At 54.0% G+C, this 12,098-nt stretch overlaps 1 protein-coding gene across 3 annotated transcripts in view; it reads right to left on the bottom strand.

The window, feature by feature from the left end:
* Positions 1-12,098, bottom strand: part of GTF3C1 (general transcription factor IIIC subunit 1) — a 78,473-nt gene that overhangs the window by 9,546 nt on the left and 56,829 nt on the right. For 2 of the 3 annotated variants that reach the window (XM_044935735.2, XM_006070563.4), the window contains 6 exons: positions 11,415-11,569; positions 9,548-9,690; positions 7,808-7,889; positions 5,528-5,640; positions 3,630-3,692; positions 2,185-2,278 (listed from right to left, as the gene is read on the bottom strand). In XM_044935735.2, the coding sequence (XP_044791670.2) occupies positions 2,185-2,278; positions 3,630-3,692; positions 5,528-5,640; positions 7,808-7,889; positions 9,548-9,690; positions 11,415-11,569 (650 nt within the window). The remainder of the gene's footprint in view (positions 1-2,184; positions 2,279-3,629; positions 3,693-5,527; positions 5,641-7,807; positions 7,890-9,547; positions 9,691-11,414; positions 11,570-12,098) is intronic. The other variant, XM_044935736.2, reaches the window with a different exon arrangement.

Here is a 12,098-nt window from a genome sequence, read left to right as displayed (position 1 = left end):
GGGTGTGGTGGGGGAGAGCCCGGAAGAAGCCCGCAGCCCCGTGGTCAGCCTTGACCCACCAGCACATCCCCTTAGAGAGTACAGAGCACAGGCAGGTGGAAAAGGCAGGCTGCACCCACGCCTACTTCTCTGGATGTATGGACGCTGGGCGCTGACGCAGAATCATGATACCGGGTATCCTTCAGCTCCCACCTGAGCCACTGGCAGATCTGCTGGGGCCAATCTACTCTGAGTATGTTCCAGAAACGTCCAGGGTGTGCCACCTACAGCCACTGTCTGTCTGGGTCACACCACGTCGCTTCTGCCTGTGACTGCCTGATCTTCCGGCTTCTACCTGGGGCTCCCTGCCCCCACCTCTGACCGCTCTGCACGGCAGGAAATGTAGCCCTTTTATGCCTACATCGGACCACATGTCCTTCCTGCCTCTAAAGCCCTGATGGCTTCCCTCTGCAGGGGAACCACCCAGTCCTAACACTGGACCCTCGAAGAATTCCTTAACCTCATCCCTGTAACCTCCCACTCCTTGCTGCCACGGGTGGGGGTCCCTGGAGAAAGGTTCTGCGTCCCGCTTGGGGTCAGGCGCCCTCTCTCATGCATCTTTCCATGCCCTGGGGAAGTCAGGGAGAGTGACAGCCCTTTGGCACATTGTTATAGTCCAGGCCCCACCTGGAAACAGAGTTGAAGGAAGGAAAGGTGAGGCTGGGACAAGGCCCCACTGGGACGCAGGGATCAGGCTCCTGCTGTACCCTGGGGGCTGGACTTTCTTATGTAACAGGTGCTTGGACCCACCCCTGAGGCTGTGCCAGCTCTAACTCCTACTGGGCAGGAGAGCTTGTCGGGGTCCTGCCCCCTCCACTCCAGTCTCCAGGGGTGGAACCTGGGGTCCACGTGCTATAAGAGCTGTCCAGTTGACTCTGAGACACCCTAAAGTTTGGGACAGCTTCCATCTAAACACATCAGCAGGATAAGAAACACCACCAGCCCTTTGTTTTCTAACTTCTTCCTTCAGGTTCCAAACTGGCTTGACTTGGTCATGTAAGCTGTAGGAGCTGAGTTTTAGGTTGCGAGATTAAATACAAACGTAGATAAGCCCTACTTGGAACACACTTTTGTGATCATTAAAAACAAGAGAAGGGCTTCTCTGGTAGCTCAGGGGTAATGCAGGAGACACGGGTTTGATCCCTGGTCCAGGAAGATTCCACACGCTTCAGAGCAACTAAGCCCGTGAGCCCACCGTTGAACCTGTGCTCCAGAGCCCGGGGGCCACAAGTGCTGAAGCCCAGGCACGCTAGAGCCTGTGCTCGGCAACGAGAGGCCACTGCAATGAGAAGCACGCACACTGCAACTAGAGAAGCACCCACGCAGCAATGAAGACCCAGCACAGCCAAAAAAAGGGAAAGGAAGCATGGGTTCGCGGAGCAGACTCCTCTCCGCTGGGGCCTTGGAGCCACACAGACTCAGGTTTGATGAATGGGCTCTGGGATCTTGGTCATGGGCTTTTTAACTTCTCTGAGCCAAGTTTTCACACCTATAAAGTACTAATTCCACCACTTTCCCAGGCTCGGCGCAGGGTTAAGATCTGCCTTCTCCTTCATCCGCATTCAGCTACGATCCAAGCAGCATCACAGTTCTAGTATGTTCTCAGGAGATGTGTAAGACTCAATGCCCGCAGAAAGGCAGCTTTCCCACCGGGTGATATTTCTAACAATCAAACTGTTGACACTTGTCCACTATAATTGGAAAAGATATGCTACGTAGCCCAATTAGTTTCTCAGCTCTTTTGTCATGGCTCATTTCTTCTGCCTAATTGTCTGCCTTCAACGTTAGATTCAAAACCTCAGCCCTGGGAGGGATTTTGGAGGTCACCAGATCCTGTGCCCATACTTCAGTGAATGGGGGGGTCTTCCCTGGCAGTCCAGTGATGAGAACTCAGGCCTTTCACTGCGGTGGCCCAGGTTCAATCCTTGGTCAGGGAACTACTAAATCCTGCCAGCCATGTCACAACACCAAACAAACGAAAAAAGATGAATGAAGATTTGGCTGGAGCCTCGGGGGGCAATCAGGCCCCCTGAGACCTCATAGGTAAGAAGAGAAGGAGGAGAAACCTCATGGGCCCCCAGGCTGGGAAGGGTCACAAGTCCTGGAATGCTGCTGCAAAGCTAACGCTGTGTCCCCAACGCCCACCTGGAACGACTGGCAGATCTCCATCTGTCTGTCCGAGAGGGCCAGCGTGCTCTGGATCAGGTTCTGGAGCACCAGGAAGTGGATGTCATCCACGCTGCGAGAGATGGGGGGGCAAGATGGCCACGTGAGATGGGGGAACGGGTGCAACAGGGCCACACGAGCCCACAGACCACGAGAGACGAGGGGGAGTGGACAGGGCCACGTGAGCCCACAGACCACGAGAGACGAGGGGGAGCGGACAGGGCCATGTGAATCCATGGGCCACAGGCCACCACTCATCCTGCTGGTGGATTCTACCTCAAAAAATCTTTCCAATCTCCTGACAATGATACAAATGTTTCAACTAGTCATAAACCCAAACAAAAGGAATGAATAGTGGTTTTTACCCCTTACTGACTGGTCCATTTTCGAAGGGAAAAAGTTTTATTCTAATGGATAAGGGGTGACATAACCTAGGAATAAGTTTTCATGACAACGAACATGTGTGGTTAGTGCTTCCATTTTTTTAAAATCCAGGTTATTTTATATTATTTTTTAAACTTTTGGAGTATAGGCTGAGATGGTTGGATAGCATCATCAACTCAATGGACATGAGTTTGAGCAAACTCGAGTAGATGGTGAGACAGAGAAGCCTGGCGTGCTGCAGTCCGTGGGGCTGGTAAGAGTTGGACACAATTTAGTGACTGAACAAGAACAACACAGTCGATTAGCAATGTTGTGATAGGTGAACAGCGAAGGGATTCAGCCATGTATATTTTTCATCCAATTTTAAACAACTGTTTCTCCAATGAGAATAGGCTTTTCACTGAATACAGAGCTAAAAATCAAATATTGATTATCCAAGATGGAAAGAAAGGGCTGAGTTTTTTAACCTGAATTTTCCTTGGGAAGTTCATGGGCTACGAGTTCATACCCCTTCTCCAACCCTCCTCAGGCTGGGCTGGTGACAGGAGAGGTGATGGGTTGGCCTGCTTTTCCCATGAAGGGCCACATAATTTAGTCTCCATGGGCCCCATGGTTTCTGTTGCAGCCCCTCAGCTCTGATGTTCCACCCTGAAAGCAGCACCGACCACACACGGAACGGACGAGGCCGTGTTCCAGTAACACTGTATTTCCAGAAACGGGCACCAGGCTAGACTCGGCCCTCGCCGAGCCCTGAGCCAGGCTGCAGGCAACCCAGTGAGGCGGCTGAGGAAAAGGTGCAGGGCCTCCAGCTGCTGTCGCTCTTTAGTCACTTAGTCATCTCGACTCTGAGACCCCATGGACTGTAGCCCGCCAGGCTCCTCTGTCCAGGGGATTCTCCAGGCAAGAGTACTGGAGTGGGCTGTCATTCCCTTCTCCAGGGGATCTTCCCGACCCAGGGATCAAACCGGAGTCTCCTGCGCCAGCAGGCAGATTCTGTACCACTGAGCCACCTGGAAAGCCTCGGGCCTGTGAGTACTTGCCTCTTAAGTTCATCCTCTTTCATGACTTGATCTTTTTTGTCTCCAATCACCAAAACTCGGTATCTGCGTAGGAAACAGAAGAAGCGCTTGTCAAGGGAACCCAGCCGACCTTCCTGAGCCAAGGTGATGCTTGAGTGAGGTGGCTACTGATCGGCTAAACGTTGGAAAAAAATAATTGGTAAACTCCCTAAAATTCAAACTCATACATGTGAATTAAAATGAGAAAACACTGCGTTCTGCCCAATGAATGAGCGTGTTGTAAGAACGAGGGTCGGGGAAAATGAGGAATGTTCGATCACTGACCATCTTGAGGCGATAAGGGGATATGTTAACTTGTAGACAGTGACTATTAACTGTTACCGGAGGAGGAAGACAGCTGTGGGCTCATCACGATGAACAACAAGCACAGAAAGGAGCCTGGGAATAAATAACCTCACAGGGGAGGAGCTGTAGGTGATCGTGTTGCACGTTATCTACCCATCTATTTTTCTGCGCTCCATGCAATTTTTAAATTAAAAAAAAATTTTTTTGGGGCCACACCATGTGGCACATGGCATGTTAATTCCCCAACCGGGGATTGAACCTGCACCCCCTGCGTTGGAAGTGTGGAGCCTCAACTACTGGGCTGCCAGGGAAGTCCTCCTGAGATCCGTGTAATACTGTTTTACTGTGTTTGGACCAAGCAAATAAATATAAACCACAGAACTCTATGAAAAAACCCACGGCCATTTATTTCTAAGTCATGTCTTTGGTTTCTACAACACTAAAGTCAAAATTCATCTCTGCAATAGTAAATTCTTCCTAAAATCTAGCTGTAAGACAAAACACCTTTTAGAAGAATGTGAACTGGTTTTAGTCAAACGAGAAAATATTTGGGACCATTTTTCTCTTTTACTTTGCCTGCCAGAATGCTCAAGATCAAACCTAGTGGTCAGCTGTTACAGCTGGAACTTTTTTTCTTTCCTCTAGATAGGTCATGAACTCACCTTTACAAATCTTTGTCTTCTTTAATAACTTAAAGTTGGCCCATGTGTTTATTAAAAACAGGTGGGGATAGAAGTTACAGGTAGGTAAACAAGCTGCCTGAAACACCTTCACGACTGAAGAGAAAGCACAGCACTTAGGAGTTCTGGGTAAGAGTTTGCAGCAAAAGCAAAATCTATAAGCAACTACAGAGCGCTCCTTGGCCCTGGCACACAGCAGGCAGGACACGAACTAGTTGCTGGGTGAATGAAAGGATGAGACTCCCAACCGAAACAGAGGGCTGGCTGCAGAGGTACCACACAGCTCACAGTGGGACCTGACAGTGGATGTCGTCTCTAGAGGAAGAAATTTGGAAATACAGTGGCCACAGGGACTATGCTGATGAGGATGGTGGGGAGAAGGGATTCACATCCGGATGAGGCAGCAGAAACAGGCCTGGTTCAACAGCACTCAAGATTTTAAAACTGCACAGATTCTGGGAAGCTCAAGTGTGTTCCTCTCCAGGTGCCCAGGGGTGGAGCTGGCAAAAGCAGGGGGTCTGGGATCAGACCCACCTAAGTTTAAATCCTGGCCTGGGGCGTACTAGCACCATGACCTTGGGAAGCTTCGTACATCTCAAGGTTTCCTTGTGCATAAAATAAGCAATTTTAACAAAAGCACTCCAATATCTGAGCAAGCCCGGAGTGAGCCAGAGCAGGGCCGCACCGGAACGGAAGGCAGCACCCCTTGGGGGTGTAGGGGGTGGCGGCGTCTCCCGAGTTTCAAGTCCCCTGGAGAGGAGACGAGAGGTGCAGAGTCAGAGGAGCACAGGCTTCGCTGCCGGGTCAGGTGAACAGCTGGTGGGGGATGCACCTGTCGCTGGTGACGCACCCTCTTGACCCAAGACACACAGAACCTTCCTGGAGGAGCCTTACCTGGCAAACAGCTCCTCGAGCGTGTCTGGGATTTCAAGGTTTGGATTCTTTAGGGCTGAACTGAACTTCTCTCTAAGCTTTGCCACAAATTCTTTAAACTCGCTGGCACAAACCTGTTGACGTGACAGAATGAGACCTTAAGCCCTTTCTCTCCTTGAAGGGAGGTTTCACTAACACACAATGAGGAAAATCCTGGAGCAAATGCCCAGAGCAGCGTGCCCCCAGAAACCCAGACAGAAACGCTGTCTCCTGTGCCCTCTCCCCAGCCCCCAAGACCACCGGGAAGGTGCCGGGTGCTCACCACTCTGGAGCTGGCGAGCCTTACACCCACACCGCCAGCGCTTGCCCCCAGGCCCTCAACACGCCCCAAGGAGTCCCTCCAGTCAGCAGCCTGTGTACCCTCACCACCTCCCTCCCTCCTCTGTGACTCACCCTTGCACGTCGGTCTCCACCCCCACACTCAGCCGTGAGCCCCAAGCCAGCCCGTCCCCCTCTGTAGCCACCCCATGTCCGCCCAAGACCAGACCCGGATCATAGCGTGGTCCCTCACTGCCTCGCCACCCCAGGCTCGTGCCTCCAACTCCTCCTCCACGGTGTGGCCGGCAAACCCACCCTGTCACCCTGCCAGCTGGCGCCAGGGCTACAGGACAGGGTCACGCTCTTTCCCGATGCCTCTCGCGGCGGCCCTCCCACGGGGCGCCTCGCCCCTCTCCTTGTCTGCCCTTCCTCGGCTGGTCCCTCGTCTCTACGGTCTGGGCTCAGTGGTGACACAGCTGAGGGCCCTGTGTGATAACAGACGGTCGCCTGCTTCCTTCATCCCACTCTTCCCTAGCGGTGGAGCCAGCCCCAGCGCGGTGTGGGCAGGCAGCCTGCCCAGCCTTGGGGGCGAGTCAGGACGGATCTTCTGGAAACAGCTGTCCCCTCCTCCCTCGACACAAGGGCCCTCTCCCCACTTCTTCCTGCCTTGGGATTCTGTTGTGAGATGTCAGCCATGAGGTGACCAGCATGAAGATGGAAAGCTGACCCCCGGGGATGGGGAGTGAGTGACAGAATGAACCCGGGACCCTGAAGACGCTTCTGCTCTGCTGCCCCCGTGAGGGACAGCCTACTTCTGGGCTGCTTAGCACAGTGTTAGGTTTTCCTCTGTCACTTGCATCAGTCAGTTCAGTTGCTCAGTCAAGTCCAACCCTTTGCGACCCCATGAACCACAGCACACCAGGCCTCCCTGTCCATCACCGACTCCCGGAGTTTACCCAGACTCATGTCCATTGAGTCAGAGATGCCACCCAACCATCTCATCCTCTGTCGTCCCCTTCTCCTCCTGCCCTCAATCTTTCCCAGCATCAGGGTCTTTTCAAATGAGTCAGCTCTTCGCATCAGGTGGCCAAAGTACTGGAGTTTCAGCTTCAACATCAGTCCTTCCAATGAACACACAGGACTGATCTCCTTTAGGATGGACTGGTTGGATCTCCTTGTAGTCCAAGGGACTCTCAAGAGTCTTTTTCAACACCACAGTTCAAAAGCATCAATTCTTCTGCACTCAGCTTTCTTTATAGTCCAACTCTCACATCCATACATGACTACTGGAAAAACCATAGCCTTGACTAGATGGACCTTTGTTGACAATGTAATGTCTCTGCTTTTTAATGTGCTGTCTAGGTTGCATCAGAAGCACTCCTAATTCTCCCTCTGTGCCCTCAGCACCCTGTGCTCTCCTGTGGGCTGGCTACACTGTTCTGCGATGCCCACTCACTTCTCTGCCTGGCTCACTGGCCTCGGCTGGCACCAAGGCTGGACACACACAGCGGAGTCCAGTGCTGGCTCAACAAATCAGGGGTAAGCACACGGTGAGCCACATGGCAGAGGAGTCTGGGTCTGGAAACAAGCTTCCTTCTTGGTCAGTCCCTGTCCCAGCCCTACCCACAGAAAACTCAGAAAGAAAACTCATCGCCTATCCGTGAGCTTTCCAGACGTCTAGCTGTTTATAATTTCTGAAGAGCTGCCCTACTTTCTTAACAAAATAGACCCAAGGCACAGCAGCGTTGCCAAGAGGCAAGCCAAATTCTAATTGTCTTTAAAAAACTGATGCTGGATGCCAGATCAAGAGAGGTTCACAGCCAAAAACCTGACAAGTCAATTTCCCAGATGAGCGCGGGAAAAGCCCAGGTCTGCAAGGCCGGCAGAGGCACCATGGGAGCCAGAGGACCAGACCTCTGTGTCTGGAAACCTAGAAACCCCTCCCTCAGGGCAGGCTGCACCCAGCCACCGCACGGCACCCACCTTTGGGTTTCCGTAGTCACCTTTCCGACTCAGGAACTCCCCGACAAGCGCCTTATCCTGGTACACCTCGGCAAGGCAGACCCTGCAGGAAAACGGACCACAGGGAAGTCTGGGCACTGCAACCATGCCCACGTTCAGAACCACCGAAGATTTCTAACGCTGCTGGCGTCAGCTAATCATGAAGTGTGACCGGCTTGTGTGCCTGCTGGGTGATCACAGCTTTCAGAAATGAAGGATTCGGGGTCAGCCGGTTACTGCATACGCTTCACACCTCGGCTTCTCCAAGCTCCCACCCTCCTGCCCCTCACAGGGGTTTGGCCAGGACTCTGGGAAAGATCTACGTGGAAGTGTATCATAAACTTAAAAACAGGCCCCAGGGGTCGGTATTAAGAGCTCCGGGCTCCTCCATCACCCTCTGTCCACCACACCCATCCTCACATCTCTATGGTGACAGGACAGCCTGACCTGCCCACCAGGAAACAGAGAGAAAGACAGCCAGTGTGTGCTGAGCCTGGGGGCTGGGCACTTCTGACCCTCACAAGGAGCTTGCAAGGAAGAGGCTGTCATTCCATTTCACGGCTTGGCGAGCTGTAGGGACCCCCTGCCCCTGAGGTCACACGGAGGCCAAGGGTCAGGTGGAACAGGCGTGGCTACTATTACCATCGCCCTGCTCACAGGTGGGGAAACAGCCTCTGAGGGGATAAGCGCCCCGTCCCAGGCCCCACGGCTCTGAACTGCGGTGAGGACGGAGACTCAGGCCTCCAAGCCCTGCAAGCCCTCTCATCCCCCTGCCCTGCCCCACTGCAGGACGAGAGGAAGAGCGTCAGGCGGAGGCCGGGCATCCCAAGTTCCAGACCTCACTCACTGCAGCTCTCCATCACCCAGCAAGCACCCATCCTTTCTATGGGCCTGTTTCCACTTTGGGAAAAAAAGAGGACTTTGGACCAGGGGATCAGAGCCCTTTCTGATAGAACATTTTAAGAGCATTCCACTTGAAAAAAAAAAAAAAAAAGAGCATTCCACATGCCAGGCAAGTGGCTTCACACAGGAAGGCCCCCTGGTGTCTAACCCAGTGGTTCTCACCAGGAGCGATCTGGGCCCCGTGGGCGACGTGTGAAGACACTTTTCGTGGTCACAGTTGGGGAGGGGGGGTTGCTACTGGTGCCTAGTGGATGGAGACACGGACGCTGTTAAACATCCCACAGAGCCTAGGATGCCCCACACAAATGATCCGGCCCCATGTGTCAGCAGTGCTGAGACCCAGAAGCCCAGAAGAGCTGAACCTCCTCCACGATCAGGGCTGGGTGCCTTCCCTCCAAGCTGGCTGACTGCACGCAGCCCAGGGCTTGGGATCAACCTGGAGCAGAGCTCTCTCATTGACCCACGGCACGGGCATCAGCTGGTGGGAGTGGTTTCTCCCAACCCTGCTTGGGTCCCCTCCTGGCCCCACTCTCCTTCTGGCTGCAACCGGAAAACATCTCTGGCTTCACAAGGCATCCTGAAGTCTAAACAACACCTTACGTGTGCAAGTGCCCGGAATCACACCCGGCCCCCCGGATCAAGGGCCACCTCACTAACAGCCTCCAGAACACATCTGACGTGCTCCTGGAAGGCTCAGACTCTATCCACCTGGAGTCTACAGCCGACTCCTAAGCAGATGGGATAATAAAGAGGAAAGAAAAAGCGAGAAGCCTGGGGACACCCTCGACGGGGAGTTCCGGAAGTTCAAAGGCGGCTTACTTGTAGTTCAGATAGGCTTGTGGGTTTTTGATTATGTAGCGAGCTCTTCGTCCGACCGACAGGGAGGTTTTATCCAGAGACTCTTCCAAGGTCGAGTGCAGGATGTCCCGCACGACCTGCCAGGGGACGAATGGGCCCTTCACCTGGATCAGACACAAGCCGAGACGGAAGGTCAGTGGCCCTGGAGCCCACGGCACAAGTCACTAGTGTGAGGGAGGGGAGTCGGCCCGTGCAGCCTCTTCCCTCAGCAGACACACAAAACTCGGCCACAGTTACTGGGTACTGACCACGGGCCTGGCCCCGAGTTGGGGCTGGGAAGAGAGGAGTAAGACAAACCCTTAACGTCCAGTGGGAAGCCTCTCTGGGTGACTAACAGAGGTGCCTGGGGGGTGCTGGGTAGTCCTGACTGGAAGGCAATGTTAGGGGAGCTCAGGTCTGTGACATGGTTTGTGGAGGGTTGTGCTCGGAAACGCTGTGTGTGGCGCCTGCGGTCACACTGATGGCAACAGAACGCGCAGAGTCCCGGGCTCAGGGCCCCCCAGGGAACACGGGCAGGAAGGCAGAGCCCAGGAGAAGAAGGGGCGTGATGACAAGGTTTTTCTCTTAGTGCCTGAGCATGAGGGGGCCGGGGAGTCTGGTGTGAGCTGGAGGGAGTGAGTGGAGGCTCCATGTAGGCCTCTCCCATCATCACCGTAATGAGACAAGGGCCAGGCATGAGGGACAGCAACATGTCATCAGGTTCCTCCTGGCAGAAGGGGCCGGGATGCAATTTAGGAACGCACAAAGAGGTAAGAAAATGATCAAGCAAAGGGGTTTAATGAGCTTAAATTAAAGGCAGAGAGCAACACATGGCCTCTGGGCGGGTGTCTTTGGCTGGTATGGCAGAAGGACAGGAAACACTGACTATGCTGTGAAGCTGCCTCACCCGCTCTGCCTGGTGGTGTTACTACCTGCCGGGGCCCCGGACAGGATGCTGGCGGAGCCCACACTCCTGGGGGCTTCTATGGACCAGCCTGATGGGACACTGGCCTTGGTGTGGCTGGAAGGTGGGGCATGAACCCAGGCATGAACCTGGGGCCATAGCTACACAAATGAGTAAGAAGCCTCTCTGCCTCTAGAAGCAGCCACTCCAGTGGGCCAAGAGGGACCAGAAGCCAGAGGAGCAGTGTGACATGTATGCGTCCAAGGGGCAGAGCGAGAGCGCAGTGACCACTTCCTTTCGGCAGGATCAATGGTGCCTTTCCAGAGATGATAAGCAGTAAATGAAAGATAAACAGGACTATTCCAAGCAGATGAGGATGGGAGGTGGGGAACAGGGAAGGGACAGAATCCCGGTGAAGAGACAGTGAGTGCAGCTCTCAGCTGTGTGACGTTGCTTGTTGTTGCTGTTTACTAAGTCATGTCCGACTCTTTGCAACCCCATGGACTGTAGCCCGCCAGGCTCTTCCGTCCATGGGATTTCCTAGGCAAGAATACTGGAGTGGGTTGCCGTTTCCTTCTCCAGGGGATCTTCCCAACCCAGAGATCAAACCCACGTCTCCTGCACTGGCAGGTGGGTTGTTTATCATCTGAGCCACCAGGGAAGCCCGAGCTGTGTGGTATGCAGCCAGGCAAAGACACAGATGTGTGAGCTGAAGGCTGGAAAGAGAGGTGCAAAAGTGAGTGTGGGGTTCACTGGGAAGATTCTGGGAGATGCTTCTCCCACGGGCCGAGTGGAGTAGATGGGATGAGTGGTCCCAGGGCCACGCTCCTCCCTGTGTGGGTCGGAAGAGAAAGAGCCTCCTGGACTCACAAAGAGAGGGACTCACAGTCAGCGGGCTGGAAGCTGGGGTGGGGTGGAGAGGCGAGTGGGATGGTGGGGGCGCACCTTGGTGTTGAGGACGTTGCTGGCGATCCGGCAGAGCATGAGCAGCCCATCCTCCTGCAGCGACCAGGTGACCCGCAGCCGCGTCATCCTCTGCAGGGCACTCTGGTCTGCCTCGTCATGGTAACGCCTTTTGTTCTTGTCTTCTGGGAGCTCTTCTAAGGCGGGGATGGCAGAGGGGGCTTTGAACAACTGTTTGAGAGCTGTCACTCCAGAAAGCGGAAGGGTCCCTACCCAGTGGGTGGGCCTGGATCAAGGTATCAGTTATCAGCATCTCATCGAGTGGGGAGTCATGTCAACTAGCCACAAAAGACTCAGCCCAACGGGACAGATTTTTTTAACCCCTTTCATCATTTCTGTTTGTCAGATTTCATGGTGACAGGCTGGGCAGCCTGATGCAGCTGGTTATCTGCCTGCCTCCAATCTTTCCCTCGGAGGCACTGAGCCCTCTGAAGCTGCCTTGCCTCCCTCAGAAGCCCTCTGAAGGAACCTGCTCAGGGCGTGCTCTCCAGATAAGTGGGACCCCACCATTCCCTGCTCTGCGACCTCAGAGATGCTGTGTACACTCTGGTGCAGCAGGGCGACAACAAGGCCCACTGTCCAGGGCTAAATAACTTCAGGACTGACCCAGACGCCTAAAAAACACCTAGAGCAGTGCCTGGTACAAAGGAGCTGTTACCTAAGTAA

The sequence above is a fragment of the Bubalus bubalis genome, chromosome 24, assembly GCF_019923935.1.
Source record: "Bubalus bubalis isolate 160015118507 breed Murrah chromosome 24, NDDB_SH_1, whole genome shotgun sequence".
Taxonomy (NCBI): domain Eukaryota; kingdom Metazoa; phylum Chordata; class Mammalia; order Artiodactyla; family Bovidae; genus Bubalus; species Bubalus bubalis.
The sequence above is the reverse complement of the archived record's forward strand: the minus strand, read 5'-3'. Positions and strand labels throughout refer to the sequence as shown.